This window comes from Dipodomys spectabilis, unplaced genomic scaffold (assembly GCF_019054845.1).
Source record: "Dipodomys spectabilis isolate Male_0828 unplaced genomic scaffold, ASM1905484v1 ptg000178l, whole genome shotgun sequence".
Lineage (NCBI taxonomy): Eukaryota > Metazoa > Chordata > Mammalia > Rodentia > Heteromyidae > Dipodomys > Dipodomys spectabilis.
In genome coordinates, this window is record NW_024870855.1 from 13885604 (window position 1) to 13912872 (window position 27269).

Here is a 27269-nt window from a genome sequence, read left to right on the forward strand (position 1 = left end):
AGTTATAAGTAAATATAAAAGTATTGGGGGTTTCACAAAGTCACTTCAGCAGAAGGAATTGTTTGTAAGGGACTTACAAGAAGCAGTAGGCTCAGCTAGAACAGAAAGAATGTATGGCAATTGCTGAGATAATTATTTAGGAGAAAGAATTTCCTGCTATTTACTAAGAGACTTGCTAGATCTAGGTCTCCTTGAAGTTTACTATTAAAGAAGAGACAGGAAAAAATCTTATGGGAAAGTTAAGGCCTCTATAAAAATAGGTAATGGTTAATTGGTGACAAACATCGAAACCCAAACCCATTGTATTCCTTAGAGATAAGCCGGAGACAAGTGCCTATCAGGTGCCCAGCTGGTGACCACCCAAGAATGAAGCCATGCAGCAAGATTGTGTAACCTTTTGCCCTTTCTCATGGAGACTTCTGTTATAAAAGTTTGTTATCCTCTGCATTAAATCGCACTCAGTACTCAGCATCCACTCCTAATGTGTGTGAGTTGTCTGTTTGCCATCTCCCCATCCTATTCCAGGTTCCTCCCTTAGGTGTCCTCCGTCGTCCCGACAGAACCCGGTCCATGGCACAGCAGGAAGTATATTTTGTTTGAAATACAAAATATTTATCTTCAATAATATCTAGTTTCATAAATGCAAATGGCATCTTACTTCTGTAACAATTTCTATACCTGTCCAGATTTACCTCCTTAGTAAAGAAACTATTATAAAATGCCTTTTGCCATTGGAGAAAGGATTCTAAACTTATTGTATAACACTGGAACCCCTTAAGAAAGTCACCTTGGCAATAAATGCCATTCAATGAAAGGTCATTACCTGCCAGGGAGAAATCACCATTTGTTTTCTATTTCCCACTGATTGTATTTGTATTTGTTGAAGAAGAAGCTCATGTAGGCTGTGGGCCAAAGCATATACAACTTGTAAATATTATGACTCTCATCCATTATGGCCCTGTCCAAACGATTCCCAGGCAAGGATGCCAGAGAAGCATTGGGTGGACAGTTTTTCAATTGCCAGTCAGGATGTGAGAATGAGCAATAGAAAAATATGAACCAAAACACAGAGAGGTAAGTGTCTTCTGGGTATTTAGAGGAATTGACTGTGTTGATAAAACTTTTGAAATCCCTTCATGATAGTTTGAAAAAAAATGAGAATCCCTTGGAAGGAATCAAGTAGAAAATGGTTCCTTCCAGTGGAGGGATGGCATTGTAAATTTGTGAGCGGGACTTTACTTGTCACTAAACATTTCCTTATTTGAAAAGTTCTAGATGATATGGTATCACTATCAGTGTAGATGATAAAAACATTTGCTGTTGATAGTTCTCTGGTCCCTTCAAGATATGGATTCAGCTTATGTGAATTGAATGTTGTTGAGATCATTGTCACAAATGCTACACAGACCCTGCTTCTGTCCATTGCTTTTCTTAAATTTGACAGAAATTGAATTGAGAGGGGGAAACAGGCTCTTGTCACTCAGGATGGGGTTAAAAATACCAAAGGTAAGCTAAGAGAAAAGGAATTTGTATATATATATATTTTTTTTTTGGGTGCAGTAGAGGGCCTGAGCTTTGGGCCTGGGCACTGTCCCTCAGCTCTTCAGCTCAAGGATAATGCTCTACCACTTGAGCCACAGTGCCACTTCCGGCTTTTTTTTTTCAGCTTATGTGGTGCTGAGGAATCAAACCCAGGGCCTCATGCATGCAAGGCAAGCGCTCTACCACTGAGCCACCTTCCCAGCCCGAGAAAAGGAATTTGGAAGCAAGGTAAGGATGATAACTGATACAGAGCTAAGTCTCAGATCTGAACTGTTTAAAGTGACAGTGTAGTAGTAGGAGAAGTATCTTTATCCCATATTTCCAATAATTTTACTTGGTATGAGCTTTGAAGCAAGTAGACTATCAAGTTCAGAAAATGAGGAAACTGTCCTTTTTATCTCTCCCTCCTATGTTGCAAACATAGTAATGCACCACATCTGCGGACGTACCACTGGCGATTAGACACTTTTTTTGTGTGTCATTTGTGGGGCTTGAACTCTGGGCCTAGGAACTGTCCCTCAGCTCTTCAGCTCAAGGCTAGCACTCTACCACAGCACCATGGCTTTCTGGTGATTTATTGGAGATAAAGAGTCTCGCAGACTTTCCTGCATAGGGTAGCTTTGAACCATGATCCTCAGATCTCAGCCTCCTGAATAGCTAGGATTACAGGTATAAGCCACCGACGCCGGGCCATTATACACTTTTATGTATTGAAATAAAGAGTGTCTTACTTTCAGTCTCTTTAGTGACACAAGATTGGCCTAAGTGGAAACAGGAATTCAGTTCTCATCCCATCCCCTCATCTGTGAAAACTTGTAGAGTTCCAGCAGTGTTGCAATCTGAACAGAAGTTGACCAAGATGTTCCAGTTAGTGCTACTATAGACTTGCTCTCTCCCCTTCAGGTGTAATTAGGTATTTCCTCCTGCCCTGTGAGCAAAAGGGGAGAACTGTCCCAAGTTCCCCATTGACTGTGCCAGACATTATGGACTCATATCCAGAGAGATACATTTGGTAAGAGATGAAGGTCCCTTGGCTGGGAATGTGGCCTAGTGGTAGTGTACTTGCCTAGCATGCATGAAGCCCCGGGTTTGATTACTCAGTACCACATACACAGAAAAAGCTGGAAGTGGCGCTGTGACTCAGTGATAGAGTGCTAGCTTTGAGCTGAAGGGCTCAGGGACAATGCCCAAGCCTAGAGTTCAAGCTGGACAACTGACAAAAAAGAAGAGAGAGAAAAGGGTTTCTGTTGATCTCTTCAATGGCAAAAATGAAGGCCAGAATATACTGATAGTTATTGGTTTTTAACCTGCATAGATAGCAAATAAAGTCTTAGAAAAGTTACAAAATTCCTAAGTACCTTAAAAATCTTTTGAGGCTGGGTGCTAGTGGCTCATGCTTGTTAATTTGAGCATCTCAGGAAAATAGCAGTTTGAAGCCACACTGGGTGAGAAAGTCTGTGAGACTCTTATCTCCAATTAATCACCAAAATGCAAATGATAGAGTGTTAGTCCTAAGTTTAAGATCTCAGGGACAGTGCAAAGGCTCTGAGTTCAAGCCCCAGGACTGGCGCACACACACACGAACACAAATCCCTTGAAACCTATGAATGCTTATGTTCACACCGCATTTTGATATTTAAAACCATATAATTTGGTGTGGTAGCTTCAAATCATTTGAAGGAGATAATTAGTATGGGAATAGGTTACAGTGGTAGATTTCTCATTAATTAGGTTAGTGTATTCATTAGAGAGCAGAGAGTGCTTACATTGAAGAGCTAAAGTAACTCCATTTTAAAATCAAACCCCCTGAGCTGTGCTGCCCTCAGAGTAACCCCTAAAGAGAAAAATAGTTCTCAGAGAAACCTCAGGTTGCCACCAACCCTGCCCACCCTTAAGAAACAGAACAGTTGCCTAAGTATTCCCTCAGAAAAGGGGAAGTGCGGTCAGGGTGGACTTAAACCCCCTGAACTTGTAAAGTTGCTTGTGTAAAAACCCCCTGAACTTGTGAACTTGTTTAATACTATAAAAACTGTGCTGATTTTGTGCTCAGGGCCCCTTAGCGTCACTGGTTACCGAGTGCGTGGAGGACCAAGCTCAAGCTTGCAATAAACGACTCTTTGCTGTTTGTATTGATGGTGGTCTCTGGTGGTCTGTGAGGGGACATCCAAAAACTGGGTACTTCAACATCATCTTTTTGACAGGTGAGAACAAATATACATGACTATCATTTCTAAAGAATGAAACAGGTGTTCTTTTAATCTTTTTAGTCTTCTTAACTGTAGCCAGGTTGTGATACATTTTATTTTATTTTTATGTCTTATCCATAGCTAAGACCATATAAAGGAAATAACCCAGTCAATGTGGTCCATCTTTTTTTGTTTTTGTTTTTGGTCGTGGAGCTTGAACTCTGGGCCTGGGCGCTGTCCCTCAGCTCTTCAGCTCAAGGCTAGCGCTCTACCACTTGAGCCACAGCACCACTTCTGGCTTTTTTTTTTGTCGGTCATGGGGCTTGCATTTGGGTACTATCCCTGTGCTCTGCAGCTCAGGCGAGCACTCTACCACTTGAGCCACAGTGCCACTTCCAGTTTTCTAGTGGTTTATTGGAGATAAGAGTATCACGGACTTTCCTGTCTGGGCTGGCTTTGAACGGTGATCCTCAGATCTCAGCCTCCTGAGTAGCTAGGGTTACAAGCGTGAGCCACTGGCACCCGGCTCCACTTCTGGCTTTTTCTGTCTATGTGGTGCTGAAGAATTGAACCCTGGGCTGAAAATTCATGCATGCAAGACAAGCACTCTAGTGAGCCACCTTCCCAGCCCCAGTGTGGTCCATCTTTGAAAGTGGTAGCTTCTGCTAAGTGCTAGAATTAATATGTATAGCAAATAATATGAAAGAGTCGAGTAAGAATGTAGACTAGTAAACTTAGTTCCCAGATTAAAAAAAACGTAGAATGGCAAATTGGTTTAAAAAAAAAAAGACCCAAACACCTGTTGTTTTCAAGAAACACACCTGTCTGACAAGCAAACAAACCGATTAGGATGAAAGATTGAGGGCTGGGAAGGTGGCTCAGTGGTAGCATGCTTGCCTTGCATGCCTGAGGCCCTGGGTTCGATTCCTCAGCACCATATAAGCAAAAAGAAAAAAAGCGGGGGCTGGGAAGGTGGCTCAGTGGTAGAGCGCTTGCCTTGCATGCTCGAGGCCCTGGGTTCGATTCCTCAGCACCACATAAGCAAAAAGAAAAAAGCCGGAAGTCGCACTGTGGCTCAAGTGGTAGAGCGCTAGCCTTGAGCTGAAGAGCTGAGTGACAGCGCCCAGGCCCAGAGTTCAGGCCCCACGACCGGTCCCAAAAAAAAAAAAAAAAAAAAAGAAAAGAAAAAAAGCGGAAATGGCGCTGTGGCTCAAGTGGTAGAGCGCTAGCCTTGAGCTGAAGAGCTGAGGGACAGCGTTCAGGCCCCATGACCGGACCAAAAAAAGAAAGATTGAAAAAGTATATATCAAGGAAATGGACCCCTAAAACAAGGCAAGAGTACTTATCCTTATATGTGATAATATAGATTTCAAAGTAAAATTAGTCAGAAAAGACAAGGTCACTTCATATTGATAAAAGGAACTTTACATCAGGAAGACTTAACAGTCCTAACTACACTATTTATGCACTGTGTCTTAATGTGAACAAACACTATTGGACTTATAAACAAAGACTCCAACACAATGAAAGTAGAAGACTGAACCACCCCACTTTCACCATTACATAGGATATCCAGAAAAAAAAAAACAACACAATACAAAAAAAACCAAACCAACAAATTGTAGAAACAACCAAACCAACAAAACGTCCTTGAAATTTCATAGATGGAAATCTGGAGTAGCTGGGAACATAGTTACAGAACTTTAAGGATGTAAATTGGCTCAAGAATCAAGCAGTGCAACTACCATACAATCCTGCTATTTTATTCCAGTGTATACATTAGAGCAGTATTTTCCTTTGAGGGATGTAATCCACTAATCTGTTTAGTAGCTGAGAATTGCCACGCCTACTCCGGTGGAGTCTGCTTAGCATGGAAAACCTGCTTTCAGACCAGAGAATGGGGCTTCACAGAGACCTATCTCTGAGAATGGGACTTCACCGAAGTCTACCTCAGAGAATGGGGTTTCAAAGAGGCCTACCTCCTGGAAAGGCTGGCAAGCCCCTGGGAAAGATGTGTTTCTGTTCCTGTTTTTCTTTTCTTCACTGTATAGGAGTGCCTATTAATCTTTTACTGTTCCTGCTGCTTATTGTACTTACTCATGCTCAACGTTCCCTTATTCAAGGCTCTTTCTTAAGTGTGTTGACGACTCCAACATCTGATGAGTGTCTTAAAAATATGACTAACTCACCAGAGTTAAGTGCTACCCTGAAAGCCCCTCTTATTGAGGCTAGTAGACAAGTCATAAGTAAATATAAAAGTATTGGGGGTTTCATGACGTCACTTCAGCAGAAGGAATTGTTTGTAAGAGATTTACAAGAAGCTGTAGGCACGGCTAGAGCAGAAAGAGTGTATGGTAATTGCTGGGAAAACTACTTAGGAGAAAGAACTTCCTGTTACTCTCTTTCATTTACTAAGAGACTTGCTAGATCTAGGCCTCCTTGGTGCTTACTATTAAAGAAGGAACAGGAAAGACCTTATGGGACAGTTAAGGCCTCTATAGAAAAAAGTAATGGTTAATTGGTAATAAACATTGAAACCCATTGTATTTCTTAAAAATAGAGGTAAAGCCGAAAACAAGTGTCTATCAGGCGACCAGCTGGTGACCACCCAAGAACGAAGCCCTGCCGCAAGATTGTGTAACCTTTTGCCCTTTCTCATGGAGACTTTTGCTATAAAAGTTTGTTATCCTTTGCATTAAATCGCACTCAGCATCCACTCCTCTTGTGTGTGAGTTGTCTGTTTGCCATCTCCTCACCTATTCCAGTTCCTCCACTAGGTGTCCTCCGTTGTCCCGACAGAGCCGGTCCGCCGCAGAGAATAGTTCTTTTTTTTTTTTTTTTTAAGAAGGAAGTTACTAGCCAGGCACCGGTGGCTCACCCCTGTAATCCTAGCTACCCAGAAGGCTGAGATCTGAGGATCGTGTTTAAAAAAAAGACGTGGACCGATGGGCTCCATTACACTGTTAGAATTTAAAAACAAGATTATCTACTGTTTTGTTCCTATTAACATTTTTTTGATTGTTCTCACAATACTCCTAGAAGTAACCCAGGATTTCCAAGACGTAGGACTCCTTACTTCCCGGAGAGGGGGGGGGAAAAAGGTCCCCAAGCAGCCGCAACCGACCTAGGTTATCTATCCGGCGGCCAGTTGGACCCCAGACCCCTGAAGCAAGCCCATTTTCCTCTCGGAGGACGCAGCGACTTCTGGGAAATGTAGTCTTCCGGAACAAAAACCTTCGGATGGACTCTTCCGGGTCCGCACGCAGCGCGCCTTCCCGCCTATTCCTGGAGTTTTCCCGCCAGGAATCACACTGGTTCCTGGGGCTTTGACACGCTGCTGGAAGGTAGCTGAGAGTTTTTTGTCCTGCAGTTGGCGATGAGGGTGACACCCCCCTGCTTCTGCTCGGTGTACCTTGGGAGCTAAAATGTAAGTGGATCACAGGCTTGGGAACCGGTGGGCGGGTGCGAACTGAGACATGGGCGAGGGCACAGGTGCTTGCGCTTTGTGGGTTCCTCTGGTCTGGGGTATTGGGGCTGAGGTTCCTGATTTCTCAGAGTTGATGCTACCAGAAGCCAACATGCCTCCACGTGCAACTCCCAGGCTCTGCCACCAGAAGTCAGTGTGCCTCCACGTGCAACACATTGGTTCCAGAAGCTCCACAGGTGGGCTGGGTGATTCTCCAGACTAGGAGATACGAGAGCCAAGGAGGCATGAGGTTTATATGCCACGACGGAGAGATTGTCCTGTTAACTAACCTACGTGACACCACTCACTTTGCCCGACTGTAAGATTAAGTACAGTGACATCTCTAGTGAAATTAAAGTCTGACAGAAGAAGGTTCTGGGAAGATAAATCTTAGTTCTCTAGACTTTCAGATTAGAGTTACTGAGGGGAACTTGTGTAAAAACCCAGTTTTAGATATAGCTTTAAAAAGCCATCTTAGACTCGCAGCCCTTTCCCCAAATTAGAAGATGTAGCACTTGGTAACTCCCACCCCTGGCCCTTGAAACTGCAAGTACCTCTATCCTCCAGCGGCATCGTTGGAATGCTGTCCACCTGGGTCTGATAACAACTGTTGACTCCCCTGGGGTTATGTATTATCGTCTCTGATGTCTAGAGGCCGCTGCCAAAGGGCCTCTTGCTCCTAATGGCTCCAGGACGTGACCTCATGAAATTGTTTACGAAAATTGCTTATGAAATTGCTTATAAGGCTAACTGCAAATTTCATTTCCGTGAATCAGCTTGTTGCTTGTGAAACCGTCTCACCACCTGTGTATAGTTTTTTGCTTTATAAATCCTAACTTACTAGGGATCGAGGCTACTCTGTTTTGAGACCCTGGGGTCCAGGACAGGATAGCCCAGGCCGGCTAATAAACTACTTTGTCATCTTTAACCGCGCCTCTGTGCACTACTTGACTCACGGGGTATTTCATTTGTAAGATCAGAGAAGATACAGGAATTTTAGTTAGTAAATTCTTTCTTTGGGAATTGGTGTCAGTGAATCATAAACACTGCTTTACAATACCTTACTTTAAACATGCTGATCTGATTTTTTTTCTTTTTTTGGCGGGGGGGGGGGGGGGGGGGGGGGTGGTCCGGTCGTGGGGCCTGAACTCTGGGCCTGGGCGCTGTCCCCAGCTCTTCAGCTCAAAGCCAGCACTCTACCACTTGAGCCACAGCGCCACTTCCGGCTTTTTTCTTTTGTGGCACTGAGGAATCGAACCCAGGGCCTGGAGCATGCAAGGGAAGTGCTCTACCACTGAGCCACCTTCCCAGCCACTGATCTGATTTTTATCATCATTTCCTGTGGCTTTTGTGACTTCGAAGTATTCCTAACATGGATGTTTTCCACTTTATTAATCTGTTTTAGAAAAATTACAAATTCTGTAATACAATAGCGAACCTATTTTACATTACTTAAAATGGGTAAGACTGCATATACTAATCTAAACAAATTTCAGAAAATATAAATAAAATACAGTATAATATCCCTTTTGAACTATAGATTTTTATTTCTTTTTTAATTTTTAATTTTTATTTATTTATTTTTATATATTTTTATTGTGAAAATACTGTATAGAGGGGTTACAATTACATGGGTAAGATAATGAGCACATTTCTTATCAAGCATTGTAGCCTCCTTCTTTGTTTCCCCTTCCCATCCCTTCATATCCTCCCCACGCCCGTCCCCCCACCAAAGTTGTAAAGTTCGTTTTTCGGCATAAGACTTGTACATCTCATTGTTGCAATGGGTCCTCCTGTTAGATTTTTATTTCTAATAAAAAAAATCTGAGCCCAGGTGCTGGTGGCTGACACTTGTAATCCTAGCTACTCAAGAGGCTGAGATCTGAGGATCACGGTTCAAAGCCAGCCCAGGCAGGAAAGTCCATGAGACTCTTATCTCCAATAAACCACTAGAAAGCCGGAAGTGGTGCTGTGGCTCAAGTGGTAGAGTGCTCGCCTTGAGCTGAAGAGCTCAGGCCCAGAGTTCAAGCCCCACGACCTACAAAAAAAAAAATCTGAAACTAAAGATTTTAGAGTAAGGATGGTCAGCCATTAATCTCTGTGAAGATAGTTAAAATCCCAAACAAAACAATTGCCCTCTTGACGTCTATTCTAAGCATTATGGAGGAGGGACACCCAGACTACAACAAATTTATTTTGTTTTGTTAAGCTAAGAAAACATTCTTTTGATGTTAAAAAACTTAAAACTAATGTGCAAACATTGCTTTTTAATAGTTCATATGGTCTTTACTAGCACCTTCAACCTGTAATCTTGCTGAAGTCCACACAGTTGATGTTCCTGATCATTTTCATTATTTGTACATGTGGCTATAAAGCTCACTTTATTGTATATTAAGAGTTTCTATCCTACATAATTTTGTTACGTAAACATAGAGCAGTAGATTATACCAAAAGCATATTACCATTTTATTTGCTTAAATTTTTTAGACCTACATTTTGGGGTGGGCTCAGCTAGGAATTTTGCATTGATATTATTTCTTTTGTTGTTTTTTGTTGTTTTGTTTTGTTTTGTTTTGTGGCCTTGGCCCTGTCCCACGGCATTTCAGCTCAAGGCTAGTGCTCTACCACTTGAGTCACAGCGCCACTTCTGGTTTTCTGAATGGTTTATTGGAGATAAGAGTCTCAGGGCCTTTCCTGCCTGGGTTGGCTCTGAACCTTGATCTTCAGATGTCAGCCTCTAGAGTAGCTAGGATTACAGGCCTGAGCCTCCAGCACCGGACTTGATATTGTTTAATAACAAATAAGGCTTTAATCATTTGGTTAACTGACAGAGGAGAGTTGGTTTAGGATGGTGTCACTCATAAGACCTAGTATTGGTTTATATTATTCAATTATGATTTAAAGGAATATTTATGTTACTAATTCTGTATGTAATATTAATGGAGAAATGAACTGAGTTTTTAATCTCTACCAACTTATTGACTGTGTGGATTCATCTTCACTGGGGACTCATGTCTCTGATTGAGAGATAAAAGTTCTTGTATAGGAAGACTTTTTTTTTTTTTTTTTTTTGCAGCATAGGTGTAGTTATTTGAGCAGGAACATCTGGAACAAAGCCAGACAGGGTTTTTCCTGACTCCATTTGCCTTCTCTCCCAGAAATAATTCCAGAATCTTCTGTTCATATGTTTTGTTGACCAACAGCAATAGCAAAATGGATGGATCTCTGGTGAGTTGCTTTTTATTTCTCACTTTGTTTCACATTGATTTTATGAACTTAAGAGTGTCCATGAATTAAAATGGAAGTGTCATTCATGGGAAAAGTTGACAGATATTTGCTCAATAATAAAGTTTGATCTCTCAGAAACTTTGCTTCTAGCCAACATGTGTGACAGCATCTTCTTAGTAATCTACTGGGAATAAGTAAGACACATTTGAACAGTAGTTAATGAGATCATATGCAAAGAATAAAAATGAAATGAGCACATTATACTAATTTGTATCTTTGGATATGTATATTTATGGTTGGTGCTATACGTAGTTTGTGTTTCCAGGTAAAACTGATTTAGCATGTTCTCAAACACATTTTTTTATTGCAACAGATTACTTAAAATCAACAAGATAAGCGAGTACATATATCATTTATATTTCTGACAAAACTCACACAATCCACGGTACATTTTTTTTAACCCACAGTACTTTTTTTTTCTTGCTCCATATTCTAGGCTGCACTTGAAGTTGACATGTAGCCTAGGCTGGCTGGTAATCCTGCCTGAGCATAGGTGTGTTCCACCATTAATGATTCTTTGAGTGTGTGAGTGAGTGTGTACCTGGTGGTTGGGGGGCGGGGGGGGGGGGGGGGGGAGGGGAGGGGAGGGAGAGGGAGTGTGTGAATCATGGTCTGGGTGCTATCCCTGAGCTCTTTTTCTCAAAGCTAGTGCTCTACCACTTGAACCACAGTTCTACTTCCAGCTTTTTTGGTGTTTAATTGTATGTAAGTGTCTCACAGACTTATCTGCCCTTTCTGGCTTCTATCACGATCCTAAGTTCTCAGCCTCCTGAATAGTTAGGATTATAGATGTGAGCACCCAGTACCCAGATGACCATTGTTAAATGTATAGTTTACTGATATTACCTATGGTCCAATTGTTGTGTGACCATCTATCCCTTCCATCCATCTACAGCACTTTTTCTTTCATGTATGAAGCTGTATAATCATTAAATATATAGCTCCTATTTCTCTCTATCCGTCTCTGTAACTATCATTTGGCTTTTTGTGTCTATGAGTTTGTTGATCCTCAGCAGATCATACTAGGGTTGAACAGTCCTGGTTTATTTTATGTGACTTTTAAAAAAATTTATCTTATTGTGGGGCTGGGAAGGTGGCTCAGTGGTAGAGTGCTTGCCTTGCATGCATGAAGCCCTGGGTTCAATTCCTTAGCACCACATAAGCAGAAAAAGCCAGAAGTGGTGCTGTGGCTCAAGTGGTAGAGTGCTCACCTTGAGCTGAAGAGCTGAGGGACAGCGCCCAGGCCAAGAGTTCAGGCCCCATGACTGACAAAAAAACAAAATCAAAAAAATAAATTTACCTTATTGTATTCAAGTTTCAAAATGCATTAGAAATGCTTCTATCTTACAGTTATTTTGAGTAGTTGCTATGAAATGATTCTCCAAATACCTGTGCTTATTGCTTTCTCTTCTTCTGGGTACAAACCTAGAAGAACTGCTGAACTATATTCTTGTGAATTCTATATTTACTTCTTTTTAGAATACACAAGGTTTAACTTTTATGCAGTTAAATCTTGTCTACTTTTGAACATGTGCTTTTGGTGTCTTATCCAAGAAGTAATTATTAGATCTAAAGTTATGATGCTTTCCTCCTGCCTCCTCTCTTCCCTGCCTTTCCCTCCCTTTCTCACTCCTTTCTTAAGAAAGGAAACCTTTTCTCATTTTTTCCATTGTTTTAATAGTCCCATTTTGGTGTTTTTTTTTTTTTTTTTTTTTTCCAGTTGTAGGTCTTGAACTCTGGCCCTGGACACTGTCCCTCAGCATTTCAGTTCAAGGCTAGAGCTCTACCACTTGAGCCACAGCGTCACTTCCAGTTTTCTTTTTTTTTTTTTTTTTTGTTGATCGTGGAGCCTGAACTCTGGGCCTGAGCGCAATTCAGCTCAAGGCAAGTGCTCTACCACTTGAGCCACAATGTCACTTCTGGCTTTTTCTGCTTATGTGGTGCTGAGGAATCGAACCCAGGGCCTCTACATGCAAGGCGAGCACTGCCACCTTCCCAGCCCACTTCTGAGTGGTTTATTGGAGATAAGAATCTCACAGACTTTTGTGCTCCTGCTAGCTTTGAACCACGATCCTCAGACCTCAGCCTCCTGAGTAGCTAGGGATTACAGGCATGAGCCTGTAATGAGCTTGGCTAGTCCCATTTTTTTTTACCCTGCCACTTTGCTCCCCTTCCTTACTTTCCCTACCTACTTCCTCCATCTTCTTTTCTCTTTTATTCTGAATTGGGGACTTGCTGTGTTACCCCAGTTGGTCTGTAACTCATAAGCTCAAGTGATAATAGGCCTTCTACCAGGCCTGATTCTTTCTTCTTTCTTGTACTAGTACTGGGGTCACATTTGGTCAGTTTGCTTACTCACTATCTCTTGAGCCATGGTTCTAGCTTATTAGCTGGTTAATTGGAGTAATTTGCCTAGGCTGGTTTCCAGATTTCAGCTACCTCAGCAGCCTAGACTAGGATACCAGTCTGGAGCAACAGTGCTGATATCCTATATTTTTTTCTTATCTGAACATTTAATGTTCATAGTAAGTTGGATACTATAATAAAATAAGATTGTTTTTACTTATGTAGACATTAATATTCAACCTAAACTTAAATAATTAATGTCTCAAATTAAGAGTGTATTTCATCTCTAATAACTTTATAATTAATAGCTTTATTTTTCTTGTTGATTTCCACTTCTTTGTTCAGAGAATATGCATTAAGTTTTGTCTTAAGATTCATTTTTAGTGTCAGTATGTCTGCCTTGGTCAGTGTAACATAGTGTTTAACAAGATATTGTCATCTGTGTGTGTGTGCACATGTGTGTATGTATGTCTATGTGTGTATGAGTGTGTGTTTCTGCTGACTTTTTGTCTGTTTGTTCTATCAGCTATTGATTGTCCACTTGTAAAGGTGGATTTTTAAAAAATCCCATTTTGATTCTGTGGCTTTTTAAAACTTATCTTCGGAGCCTTTGTTTTTAAGCACATAATAACTTGTTTTATCTTGATTTGTCTGTTGCTATCAGTGGTCTCTCTGTGGTCATACAGTTTGTAATGATGTTTATATTTTTCTCATAGCTTTTCACTATAAGTTTCTGTTTATGGTATTTTTGTATTTATTTATTGTGTATTTATGTTTGGAGTATATCTCTTTGGATAGTGTATTACTGGGGGTGTTTTTTGGTGAAGTAAGACAGTATTACGTATTTACTCCATTTATGTTAAAATAGTAATTGGTTTAATTAGTTAATTAATTTTTTTGGTTTAATTTTTGACTGCCATTTTGCTACTTATTTTCTGTTTCTCTCATCTGATTTTTTTTTCTATTTCCTTTATTTGGATTAAACAGATATTTCTACCCTACTCATTTGTAGATATCCACAAGGGATGATTCCAAAACCATTATGGATACCAAAATTTGTAGGTGCTCTAGTTACTCATACAAAATGGTTTTGTTTGGAAATAACCTGCACATATCCTTCTATATACTTTAAATCACCTTGTAATGACCTCTGATACCTACTACAATTTAAATCCTGTGTAAATAGTTCTTATACTGCCTTGTTTAGAGGATATTGTCAGTTGTCTTTTTCTGTAGAGTGGCCATTTAAAAAATTAGTTTGGGCCAGAGCTGATGGCTCATGCCTGAAATCCTAGCTACTCAGGAGGCTGAGAGCTGAGGATCATGGTTCAAAGCCACCCTAGGCAGGAAAGTCCTTGAGACTCTTGTCTCCAGTTAACCACTGGAAAACTGGAAATAGCACTGTGGCTCAAGTGGTAGTGTGCTCCCCTTGAGCTGAAGAGCTGAGGGCAGTGCCCTGGCCCAGAGGTCAAGCCTCACAACTGACAATAAATAAATAAACAAACAGGGGCTGGGAAGGTGGCTCTGTGGTAGAGCGCTTCCCTTGCATGCATGAGGCCCTGGGTTCGATTCCTCAGCACCACATAAGCAAAAAGAAAAAAGCCGGAAGTGGCGCTGTGGCTCCAGTGGTAGAGCGCTAGCCTTGAGCTGAAGAGCTGAGGGACAGCGCCCAGGCCCAGAGTTCAGGCCCCACCACTGGACAAAATAAATAAATAAATAAACAAACAAATAAATAAGTAGTTTGGATTCATGATTGGTTGAATCTGTGAGACTCACAATACACAAGTCCTATTGTATTCCTTTGAAAAGTTATGTATGAGCCCTAATTTACTCGATTAGTCTGACTCTTTTACTCATCAACAATGAACTGAGGATTTTACACATAGACTAATGAATGTTCAGATGGAAACAGCGAGAAGAAGCCAAACCTGTTCTTATGCTTTCATCTCTAGAACTACAAGAAGATATAGTTTCCATCAAGCCTGATTCTTTGTTATGACAGTTGTAGGAAATTACATACTATTAGCAATTCTTTGCGTTATTATTAGGGCACTGTCTTACTGCATAATAAAATATAAGTATCTTTCAATTGAATAATTCCATGTATATTTTTAATCTATTATTTGTTTATGTATGTATTTTTGTGCAATTAGGGCTTTGAATTCAGTGTCACACTCTTGCAAGGCAAATGCATTACTGTTTCATCCCTATCCCTAGTTACATTTTAATACATTTTTTTTTTTTTTTGGTCAGTCGTGGGGCTTGAACTCTGGGCCTGGGCGCTGTCCCTCAGCTCTTCAGCTCAAGACGAGCGCTCTACCACTTGAGCTACAGCGCCACTTCCGGTTTTCTGGTGGTTTATTGGAGATAGGAGTCTCACGGTCTCTCCTGCCGGGGCTGGCTTTGAACCGCGATCCTCAGATCTCAGCCTCCTGAGTAGCTAGGATTACAGGCGTGAGCCACCAGCGCCCGGCTTAATACATTTTTAATAATAATATTTACATGTTGAATCTTTACATTATGAATCATCTATATGGCATTGCAATTTTTGCTTTTAGCTATTATTTTAAATAATATTCTCTTTTTTTTTGTCAATTGTGGGGCCTCAACTCAGGGCCTGGGCACTGTCCCTCAGCTCTTCAGCTCAAGGCTACCGCTCTCCCAGTTGAGCCACAACGCCACTTCTGGCTTTTTCTGCTTATGTGGTGCTGACGAATCAAACCCAGGGCTTCATGCATGCAAGGCAAGCACTCTACCACTGAGCCACTTTCCCAGCCCTTTAACTAATGTTCTATACATTCTTTTTTTTTTTTTGTCAGTCATGTGGCTTGAACTTTGAGTCTGGGCTCTGTCCCTCAGCTCTTCAGCTCAACGCTAGCACTCTACCACTTGAGCCACAGTGCCACTTTCAGTTTTCTGGTGGTTAATTAGAGATAAGAATCTCACAGACTTTCCTTCCCAAGGGTGGCTTTGAACAGTGATCCTCAGATCTCAGCCTCCTGAGTAGCCAGGATTACAGGCGTGAGCTACTAGCCTCTTGCTACATTATTTTATACTTAGCTATACACTATTTTTTTAAATTTTATTTTCTTGTAAAGAGGTTGTACAGAGGTTACAGTTACATCAGAAAGGTAATGAGTACATTTCTTGTTGGGCATTGTTACTCCTCTCGTTTTTCTCCCACTATCCCTTCCCTTTCCTACCTCCCCCACTCCCTGCACACTTAGAATTTCTAAGATCCTGTTTCTATTTGTACCTCTAAGTTTGCATCTTTTGGAAGTGGCACTGTAGCTCAAATGGTAGAGTGCTAGCCTTGAGCTGAATTGCTCAGGGTCAGTGCCCAGGCCTAGAGTTCAAGCCCTAAGACTGCCAAAAAAAAAAAAATCCAATCTAAGTTTGCATCTTTTGCTATTCTCTTGAGGCAGGATAATTTTTTTCTAGCCTCTTAAAATGCAGGTGTGTTGTTAATGAACTCTTTATCTGAAAATACCTTCAATCTACACTATAGAAGAGTTCTCTTGAATCATACATTGTGAATTGAAGGTTATTTTCTTAGGAAACCTGGCATACATAATTCATTTTGTGTCTTGGGGAAGCCAACATTCATCTTTGGTATTGCCAAGCAGGGAGGCGTGGGGTGGGGCGCTTGAACATTATTCATAGTCATAAACTATTCATTAGTCATAAATTTTCCTGTTCCCTCTGAAGACAGATTCATTCATATTCTGTTCAAAGTTTTTAAATTTTCTTCCATGTTTTTTGTATCACTTCCCTGTTCTTTATTATTACTCTTTCTGTGTCCTGCTTGTGGTGGTGACCACATAATTTTCTTATCCTTGACTATCTTTTAAGCCTCTTTTCACTTACCTTTTATCCTTCTATAAGGGAGACTGTTAAAGTACAAGTCTAGTCAAGAAATACTTTATTCCCTGCTGATGTATATTTTGATATATAGGCGGGTGGTAATGTTCACGAAAGTTTATGCTAGCAATTCCTTTGTGTTCAGGGAGACATAAAAGAGTACCTATAAACATACTTTAATTTATAGTAATTTAATGACAAAAATGAGCACAAATACTTTATTGGGGGAACTAAGTTAAGCCTTATAAATGACAATCAGTCTATAGTCAGTTTCTTGATTCCTTTTAACAATCTCCTGTACACTGTGCTTCTTTTTGGATCTGCTCATGTGATATGTATTCCTTACAGTCTCTTGAGTGGGTTCTTGCTGTTTATGAGAACACATTTCTATAAAAGATCTAAATAGACTTTGTAGGAATGCACAATATGAAAGTGATTTATTCTAAATTTACATTACAACAAGCTCAGTACACTTTTGCAGGTATATACCTGTAGTGTTGTTATGCTAGATCATAGCCCCTTAAAAAAATTTTTTTTTTTTTTGTCGGTCATAGGGCTTGAACTCTGGGCCTGGGCGCTGTCCCTCAGCTCTTCAGCTCAAGGCGAACGCTCTACCACTTGAGCTACAGCGCCACTTCCGGTTTTCTGGTGGTTTATTGGAGATAGGAGTCTCACGATCTCTCCTGCCCGGGCTGGCTTTGAACCATGATCCTCAGATCTCAGCCTCCTGAGTAGCTAGGATTACAGGCGTGAGCCACCAGCGCCCGGTGCCCCTTAAAATTTTTTTTATCACATCGCTATCACTAGCACCAGTGACATTTTCTGATCTATTTGAGAAACTTAATATTAGTAATTAACAAGTCAGTATAATAATAACAGGTATTTCTACTTTGATTTGTTTTTCTCTTACTCTGTAGATAACAGAATAAGCTCTAACTATCTTTTTTTTGTAGTTGTTGTTGGCCGTGGGGCTTGAACTCTGGGCCTGGGCGCTGTCCCTCAGCTCTTCAGCTCAAGGCGAGCGCTCTACCACTTGAGCTACAGCGCCACTTCCGAGCTCTAACTATCTTATATAAAACAAAAGCATACATATAGAAAAATGAAATTCCAGACTTGGTATTTTCAGGGTTAACTACTTGTTGGAAATATGCCATTACAGAGGATGGTGTCATTTGAGGATGTGGCCATTGATTTCAGCTGGGAAGAGTGGGAGTACCTGGATGATGATCAGAAAACAATGTATAGAGATGTAATGCTGGAGACCTACAGCAACCTGGTGTCCTTGGGTGAGCAAAAGTCACATTAACTCACAGAGTCGAGTGCTTTATTTTAGTCAGTATTTGAATACTTGTTAGATTCAGTGCTCTTTAGGTGTGAGATTCTAGTCCATTGGGAGTGTCACCTCTTTCTAAGAAGAACTTCACATTGGCTGTTTGCTTCCTGAAGCTGTTTTATTGTCATCCTTTAAGGAGTTGAGTTAGTGGTCTGGCAAAAGTTCTATGTTACATTCCATTAACAGGGTACTACTGCCTAAAGCTGAAGCCATTATAGGTGAATATGCAATCTAGAATACAGTGTACCTCACTATTGGAGATGTAGTCTTGAAATCAGTAAAGGTGGTACTAGAAAATCCAAAGCTGGTATTTACAGGAAAGGTTAACCACAGAGCTGGTGAGAAATGAGAAAATAGATTTAGGAGAAGCCATGTATTCCAGGATGTCAGCGATCCTCATACCAAAGATGACCCACTGTGTACAAAACTTCTACACTATTTCTTGTTAATAGGGCACTATGTTCCTAAATCTAAAGTGATTGTCAAGCTGGAGCAAGGTGCAGAGCCATGGATGAGAGAAGCCTCGGACAAAAAATTAACAGGTGCGTCTATGCTTTTTTGGCAGTGATGTTTTAAAGAGCAGAGCACAGTTGGTGTGGCTATGATAAGCAATAATGTTCCCAGCTCCTTGTGCCCTTGGTGTGGCAGAGATGTAGGTGGTCCTTGGTCCATGGGAATCAAGATGTAGAGGCATGCTGATTTCTGTGTGGGAGGAAATTTAAAATTGGCAGTTCTCCTTTTTCTTTGTGGAAATCATTTTATTTTATTTATTTATTTTTATTGTGAAAATACTGTACAGAGGAGTTACAATTACATGGGCAAGATAATGAGTACATTTCTTATCAAGCATTGTAACCTCCTCCTTTGTTTCCTCTTCCCATCCCTTCCCATCCTCCCCTGCTCCCTGGAAATCATTTTAAAGCAAAAAAGAAAACAAGAAATGTATGGAATATCTCATTTTTTTATGGAACGGAACCCTGCACATACCAGGAACTAAGGAGGACCCTAGGGTTGCTGTCCTCAAAAAGCAAAAAGAGGCTTCTCAATAGTGGTGGGCAGTGCCTGGGATTTATATCCAAAGTCTTAGTTTAGGAAGGATGGTGACCAGGAAGGTGGACTGGTGTCTCTTGTCTTCTATTGTTCTGAGGGGCAGGGGATTCAGAAAAGGAATTTTAGATGACACTTTGCCTAAAAAGGAGAAGAATGCACTGATGCCTATTTTTAATTATATCTACAGCAGTTTTAGTGAGAAGTTAGAGCTGAACAAATGCAGGTATAAATTCTCACCTTCAGGAGCCACTCCTGCTTAGGTAAAAAGCAAAGAGACCTATTGTAAGGAAACTGAGTCATGAGGGTATCAGAGTAAACAAAGGGCAGAAAGCAAACTCAGTACACTTTATTCAGGAGTGAAGTTTGGGAAGGGTGATCACATCTCCTTTAGCATAGCTGAGGGGGAAATCGCTCACCCCTCTTACAACTAGGACTCTTTAGATATTAAGCAGAAAGAGTGAAGTTGGGGGGGGCAGTCAGAAGTGGGGTGAGATGGAGGGGGGTGTGGATGAGCAGTGTTATTTTGGCTCAGGACTTTCAAAGTCTCAATAGCATCTGAATTAAGTCAGGGGTTTCAACATCAGATGTGGCCTTGGTCTCAAGCTCTCTTCCAAGACTGTTGGTGCATTTGTTCACGGACAGCAAAAGACAGTTCTAAGATATAGTTAAGATATAGTTATCAGGGGGTATGGTGAGTGCTTTAGGTCAAGTTACTTTCCATCATCCCTGACTCTGGAAAAGCATAAGAAACAAGGTGGAGAAAGGGGTCCTGTCTTGTCTGGCTACTTTCTGCTGATGTGAGGTGGTGAGGGAAGTAGGAGTCTTATGCTTTCAGAGTCAGGTCTCATTGAGCAGAAAAGATGGCTTTGACATGCTCCTAGGTTGCTGCCTGAAATATATCTGTTATGCTATGGGTCTGGAACTTTTATGTGGATTTTACTTGAATGCTATAGAGGATTAAACCTGCAATGACAAAAGACTTACGAGTAGTTATCTCAGAAGTTTGAAATAACAACTTTTTAAACAATGTAATTATTTTTATTGCAAACTGATTAAGATTGTCTCCTTTGTATATACCACTAGATATTTTGGTTACAATGAGGAACATATGGATCCAGGCTTGCTTGGTGTTTTTTCCCAGCTTTGTATCCAAGGCAGTTTATATACTTGGAGAACAGAGATATTAGTAACAATCCTTTCACACCAGTGTATTAATTTTGATCTTAGGAAAAATCTTAGATCAGTTTTTAAATTATAGGCAATGACATGTCAATTTTGCCATTTCATATGCTCTGTCTTATGAAACTCAACACGTATACCATCTGCTACTTACTTGAACATTCTGTGGTTTATCTTCATTTTTCCCTTTTGGAACAAACATTTAAGACAATTCTTTCTTCCCAAATTCTTTCTTATCTAAAGGAAATCATTTTTCTAGTTCCTCAATTCCCTTTCCAAAGTCTTTCTTCATACTGTTTTATAAGCTCTGTTTTATAAAACTCAAGACATACATCTTTTCATTTTCACTTCCTTATCTCATTACTGATTTTTCCTTTAATTTGTATTTGAAAACCTTTCAGAAAACTTAACTGAAAAACATAGTTTTAGAAAATACTCTGTATTTATGGCACCAACAAGCAGAATTTCCACTTTTAAACATATACAGGAACAGAATAAAACAACTTAGTTATTAGCAAGAGTTTCTGGCTAATACAGCAACTCAGTACAGCCAGTGATAAATCTCATGGTTGTCAGCGACCTTGAGTCAAGTTTGTGATAAACTGCAAAGCTGCCAGCTTTGTAGACTTCAGTGAAGGAGAGATTTTTGCTTTTTACTTGAAGTGAGACACTGAGGCTAATGGAGAAATGGAGGTTGTTAGCAAATTAAGATTAATTAGACTTTGCCAGAGAACCACGCAGACATCCAGGTACAGAGAACAAAGAAAGGTTTATTGCCGGGAAAGGGGGCCGGCAAGACTCCTTCTCACAAGGGAGGAATGAGAAGAAGCACCAGCTATTGTTTGGGGTGACCTATATAACCTAGGAGGCTTAGAAGGGGCTAGAAGGCCGAGACCCTGGGGTGGATGTGTGGGCCAGGGGCTTCATCATGGTGGACTAGGATTTATGGCTCCCATCCAAGTAGTAGATAAGGGTCCTGCAGCTGCCCAGTCCTGAAGGTCACTCTAAAGGACTCTTGTTGCCATATATGGTGGTAGCTTCCCCAGAGAAGTGCCAAGGTAAAAGGGGCCGAAGTTGATTATTTACTGCCTTTAGTACATGGGCCTAGTGTTGCCTAGGAAGGGAGCATGCATGTGGAAAAGAGAAGGAATGGACTAAGCTATGGGAAGGGATTCATTTCACTAACAGGTAAATTCTAGAAATCTGTAAATTTGACCTTTCAGTAGAAGAGAGACTAGCCCCAGAGTGGACTAGAAAGGATATTTGTTGTCAGTCACTGTCCAAGTGATCCTAGGTTCCTTACTTAGATACACTACTGGTGAAGACCTTGGTGGGGTCAAAGACTCCAGACTGCTCTATTCTAGTAGATGAGGGCAGGGTAAATCTGGATATGGCTGTACTAGGAACAAGGGCTTCACTCCCAGGGGCAGTTAATTTTCCAGTGTCCCTGGCATCACAAAATGGGCAAGGCTGAGAGAAGGGCCATGGGCTTGGGCAAACTCTTGTCCAATGTCGCTCTTTGCTACAATGGAAATAGGTAAAAAGAAGAGCAGAAAGGCCCAAGACCTTGTTTGGGAGTGGTCTGGCATAGCATAGTCTATTTTGGGACTGCATGCCGGTAACTAAAAGTTGGCATTTAACTTTAAGGAGTCTCTCTTGTTCTTTATTTTTGCTTCTTCATTCTGATTATTAAAGATGGTGAAGGCCACATTAAATAACTCCTGTTGTGGTGTTTGGGGGCCATTTTCTAACTGTTGAAGGTTTTTTTTTTTTTGCAGATGTCTGGAGTGGATTGGTGATAAATTTAATGGGAAGAAAAAAATTATCCCTTCAGGGAGGTGGGAGCAGGGGGGAGAGTAGGGAGAAAAGGAAGGCTATCAGCAAAGAGAATCTGGAATGCTAAAGCTAGGTAAACAGAGGAAGTTTACTTAGAATGGACAGTTTCAGCTGAAAGACTAAGGACTGCTAAACTAGAAGAATGTAGTCAGGAATGAAGATGGAAAAAGCCTGAGGCATAGGGAACTTAATGTTTTGTTCTGTCTTGAGGCATAGTTTATCCAACTGGTCTTGGGGCCAAATGAGGGCAGAGAGGCTGTAATTATTTTCAAGGCTTTTAGATTTTTGATGAGCCAGCTCAGGGGAGAATCCAAAGAGCCAAACTGTTCTTTAGAGTGTGACCCAATCATAGGATTCAGTTAAGACAAAAGCCAGAATCCTTTGGCAACAAAGGGACATCTCCATTTTATTTCCAAAGGGGACCTTCCACAGGCCCAGACCATCCCTCAGCCAAGGGCATTATCATATCAACCTCAAGACAGTGGATGGGGTACTCCAGGGTGCTCAACTGGGACAACTGGGAACTCTTACCTATTCTAATGAGGGTGAGATGGTCAGTGGAACTCTTACCTACTCTAATGAGGGTGAGATGGTCAGTGGTGTGTGCAAGAGACAAAATAGTGAGAAGCTTTTACTTGGAATTCGTGATGGGAAGGTCAAGTAGTAGAAGGAAGAGTAGAACAATGGTCTTAATGGAGAATAGTTTCTGATCTAGAGGTCTGGAGAAGAGTTTAGTCAGAGTGGGGGAAGAGAAAGAGAAGTTCCCAGTGGTCTTACAACTGCATTTACCAGTCAGGTCCATCTAGGTCTAGGTCTAGACCTATATGGAAAAAAAAAGATTAAAGAATCAAAGAAAAAAACATGTTTGAAGACAGCCTCCCTTATATGGCAGTGAGGCAGTAAGAGCCTAGGGCCCTGGGTCATCATGTCCTAGCCACCATTTAGCCAAAGTAAACATGAGGACTGACTGGCTTTCAGAAAGCCACTGGGGAGGAAGGAAAAAAAAAAGAGCATACAAAGAATGACAGAGGAGGTAGACAGAGTCCTCTATGGGACAGGAGTCCTCTGGGGAACTCCATCCTGGGTTTCAGTACCATTTGTAAGGAAAATGAGTCATGAAAGTATTAGAATAAAGAAAGGGCAGAAAGTTAGCTCAACAGATAATATTTGGGAGTGAAGCCTGGGAAGGGAGACCAAGTCTCCTTCAGCATAGTTGAAAGGGAAATGGTGCAACCATCTTACGCCTAGATCTCTAAATATTAGGTAGAAAGAGTGAAGTTGCGGTGGGGCAGTTGGAAGTAGGGAGAGATGGAGGTGGGGTTGGTGAGCAATGTAATGTTGACAAGAATTTCAGGGTCTCAACAACATCTGTGTTAAGCCAGAGGTGCCAACATCAGATGTGGCTTTGGTCTCAGACTTGCTTCCAAGACTGCTGGTGCATATGTTTAGGGTACAGGGAAGGGAGATGATTCAGCAGAGTTGGCAGTACGGACAGTTCTAAAATATGGTTGTCAGGGGTATGTGAATGCCTTAGGTTAAGTCACTTTCCATCAACTTAAATCCTCTTATAGTCTATGGTATTGGACAATATTTCTGTCTTCTGACCTAATGGTTGAAAAGCAGCACAAAATATAAATTATTTCAAGAATACAAACCAATTGTCCCCCCGTTAAAACACAACAAAATGAAAACAGAACACCAAAGGAATAGTAATGACATATGGTAAGTACTCAGGTTAAAACTTTAGGCAGTATGAGTTGAGCATTTTGACTAAATGCTTTCTCTGACATTAAAAGAGGGAAAAAAAGATTAAAGAATCACAGAAAAAAACATGTTTGAATTGTAAAAATATCAGTATTAATTTCTTAACTCATTAGGGAAAAAAACATTCTCATAAATCAATTCTTAGTATTGATACTTTAAAATCTTTAGCAGTTAGGATGGAAGGAAATTTCTTTACCCAGAAATGCTTAGATCTCATTCATGTTTTTTTCTTCTTTTCTGTGAATCATTTTAGATGTCCAGGAAATGGATGATGTGATTGTGACATGCCAGGAAAGTCCAGATGAACATCTATGGGAAGTCGCTGTCCCCAATAGCAACACAGTGGAGGAAAGTATTAGATTAGGAAGGACTTTTAATTTGAGGTCAAACTCTATGTCAGAGCTCATTAGGAATAATGGGAACTACTTAGGGATGAGGACTGAGGAGTTCACTGTGTGTCAGAACATACTTCTCCATAGTAAGTCTGCTGAAGCCAGGCCTCATGTCTCTTGTATAGTTGAAAAATCCCTCAGACATTTGAAGCATTTTAGTCAACATTATGAGAGTCCAAATGAGCAGAAGTATTTTGAATATGGTGGAGAAGGGAAGGCATTAACCTCAGAGACCACATTCTTTACACAAAATTGTTTTTTTGTGGGTGATCTCTCCTATAAGCATGATAAATATAGGAAAGACTATGAAAAATCTGCTCTCATTGGCCAGGGAATACCTCATATAGGGAGGGAAACACCTGAATGTACTATATGTGGGAAAACATTCTACATAAGTCCTACACTCACTGCACATCAGAAAATACTCACAGGAGAGAATCCCTGCATATGTAGTGAATGTGAGAAATCCTTCAGTGAGGAAATATACCTTTCAAAATATCAAAGCAAATATCCAGAGAAGTCCTTTAAGTATACCAAATATGCAGAATCTATCTTTCAGAAGTCAGACTTGACTTTACAGCCTCAAACTTACAGAGAAGAGAAACGCTGTGAATGTGATGAATGTAAGAAATCTTTTACCCAGATTTCTGCTCTCAGCTGGCATCAGAGAACTCTCACAGAGGAGAAAACTTATGCATGTAACAAATGTGGAACATCTTTCACCCAGAAGCTAGACCTTAGTGTTCATCAGGGAATACACACAGGAGAGAAACCTCATGAATATAACAAATGTGGGAATCATTTCAAACAAATGTCAAGTCTCAATGAATATCAGAAATCTTACCTAGGTAGGAACCGTTATGTTTGCAACATATGCAAAAAGTTTTTTAGGCGGATGTCCTATCTCAGATTGCATCAAAGAAGACACACAGGAGAGAGGCCTTATGTATGTAACACATGCGGAAAGGCTTTCACGCGTCGGACAAGTCTCTCTTTACATCAGAGAAGACACACAGGAGAGAAGCCTTATGAATGTAACACGTGTGGAAAGGCTTTCATGCAAGAATCAATCCTCAATGCTCATCAGAGAATACACACAGGAGAGAAACCTTACGCATGTAACACATGTGGAAAGGCTTTCACACGAAAGTCACAACTCAGTGTGCATCAAGCAACACACACAGGAGAGAAACCATATGAATGTAAAAAATGTGGAAGGTCTTTTATGCAAAACTGTGTCCTCAGAGTGCATCAGAGAACACACACAGGAGAGAAGCCTTATGAATGTAACACCTGTGGAAAGGCTTTCATGCAGCGGAAAAGTCTCTGTTTGCATCAAAAAAGACACACAGGAGAGAAGCCTTATGAATGTAACACCTGTGGAAAGACTTTCACGCAGCGGACAAGTCTCTGTTTGCATCAAAAAAGACACACAGGAGAGAAGCCTTATGAATGTAACACCTGTGGAAAGGCTTTCGTGCTGAAATCAATCCTCAATACTCATCAGAGAACACACACAGGAGAGGAACCTTATGAATGTAAAAAATGCGGAAAGTCTTTTAAGTGGAGCTCATGTCTCAGAACTCATCAAAGAATACACACAGGAGAGAGACCTTACGAATGTAACAAATGTGGAAAGACCTTCAAGCGAAAGTCACATCTCAATGTGCATCAAAGGATACACACAGGAGAGAAACCTTATGAATGTAACACATGTGGAAAGGCTTTTAAGCAAAAATCACATCTCAGTGTGCACCAAACAACACACACAGGAAAGAAACCTTATGAATGTAACACATGTGGAAAGGCATTCACGCGAAAGTCTTATCTCAGCAAGCATCAAAGAACACACTCAGGAGAGAAAGTTTATGAATGTAACACTTGTGGAAAGGCTTTCAAGCAAAAATCACATCTCAGTGTGCACCAAACAACACATACGGGAAAGAAACCTTATGAATGTAACACATGTGGAAAGGCATTCGAGCAAAAGTCGTATCTCAGCAAGCATCAGAGAACACACTCAGGAGAGAAAGTTTATGAATGTAACACATGTGGAAAGGCTTTCAAGCAAAAATCACATCTCAATGTGCACCAAACAACACACACAGGAAAGAAACCTTATGAATGTAATACATGTGGAAAGGCTTTCAAGCGAAAGTCATATCTCAGGAAGCATCAGAGAACACACACACACGAGAGAAACCTTATGAATGTAATATGTGAAAAGGCTTCCAAACAAAAGTCATGTCTCAGTGTGCATCAGAGAAGACACAGGAGTGAAATCTTATGACTTTAACAAATGTGGAAAGGCATTTAACCAGAAATTAAATCTAAATATGTATCATACATGCACAAACACGTGTAACAAATGTGGCCTTTTAATCATTGAATCAGTCCTCAGTATGCATTAGAGAATGCAAGCAGGAGAGAAACCCTATGCATGTAATAAATGTAGGAAACAGCCAGAAGTCATACCTCTACAGTTATCAGAACTTGACTCATGCCAGAGACTCTGGAAGGTGAACAATATAGAACATCATTCGACCAGAACTCAACCTTCAGTACACTTTAAGAGTACTTATGGAGAGAAACTCTACATAGAAAAATCTTTTTTTTTTTTTTTGGTCCGGTCGTGGGGCCTGAACTCTGGGCCTGGGCGCTGTCCCTCAGCTCTTCAGCTCAAGGCTAGGGCTCTACCACTTGAGCCACAGCGCCACTTCCGGCTTTTTTCTTTTTGCTTATGTGGTGCTGAGGAATTGAACCCAGGGCATGCAAGACAAACGCTCTACCACTGAGCCACCTTCCCAGCCCCTAGGAAAATCTTTTGTTACAATCTCTGAAATTATACACAGAAATCCCACAGGGCAGAGATGAACTAGGTATAATCTACAACCATTCTTTTCTATTAGACATTCTCTGAACCAACATTTCTCAGACTGTCATCTTGGATGAAATAAACATTATCCAAAGGATTTGGACACAATGATGGACATTGCTTCCAGGCTTGACAACATATGACCATCTCA

At 40.8% G+C, this 27269-nt stretch overlaps 2 protein-coding genes across 3 annotated transcripts in view; both read left to right on the plus strand.

Moving 5' to 3' along the window:
- Window positions 1-7065: 7065 nt before the first annotated feature.
- Window positions 7066-27269, plus strand: part of LOC122120882 (zinc finger protein 566-like) — a 34903-nt gene continuing 14699 nt past the window's right edge. For both annotated transcript variants that reach the window (XM_042695132.1, XM_042695131.1), the window contains exons 1-4: window positions 7066-7155; window positions 10271-10422; window positions 17849-17975; window positions 18475-18564. In XM_042695132.1, coding sequence (XP_042551066.1) covers window positions 10408-10422; window positions 17849-17975; window positions 18475-18564 — 232 coding nt within the window. In that variant the 5' untranslated portion in view covers window positions 7066-7155; window positions 10271-10407. The remainder of the gene's footprint in view (window positions 7156-10270; window positions 10423-17848; window positions 17976-18474; window positions 18565-27269) is intronic.
- Window positions 19120-26560, plus strand: LOC122120786 (zinc finger protein 2 homolog). Its single transcript, XM_042695020.1, has 4 exons — window positions 19120-19295; window positions 22030-22046; window positions 24105-25034; window positions 25092-26560. Exons 1-4 carry the CDS (start codon window positions 19120-19122, stop codon window positions 26531-26533), a joined length of 2565 nt encoding a protein of 854 aa, XP_042550954.1. The 3' UTR covers window positions 26534-26560.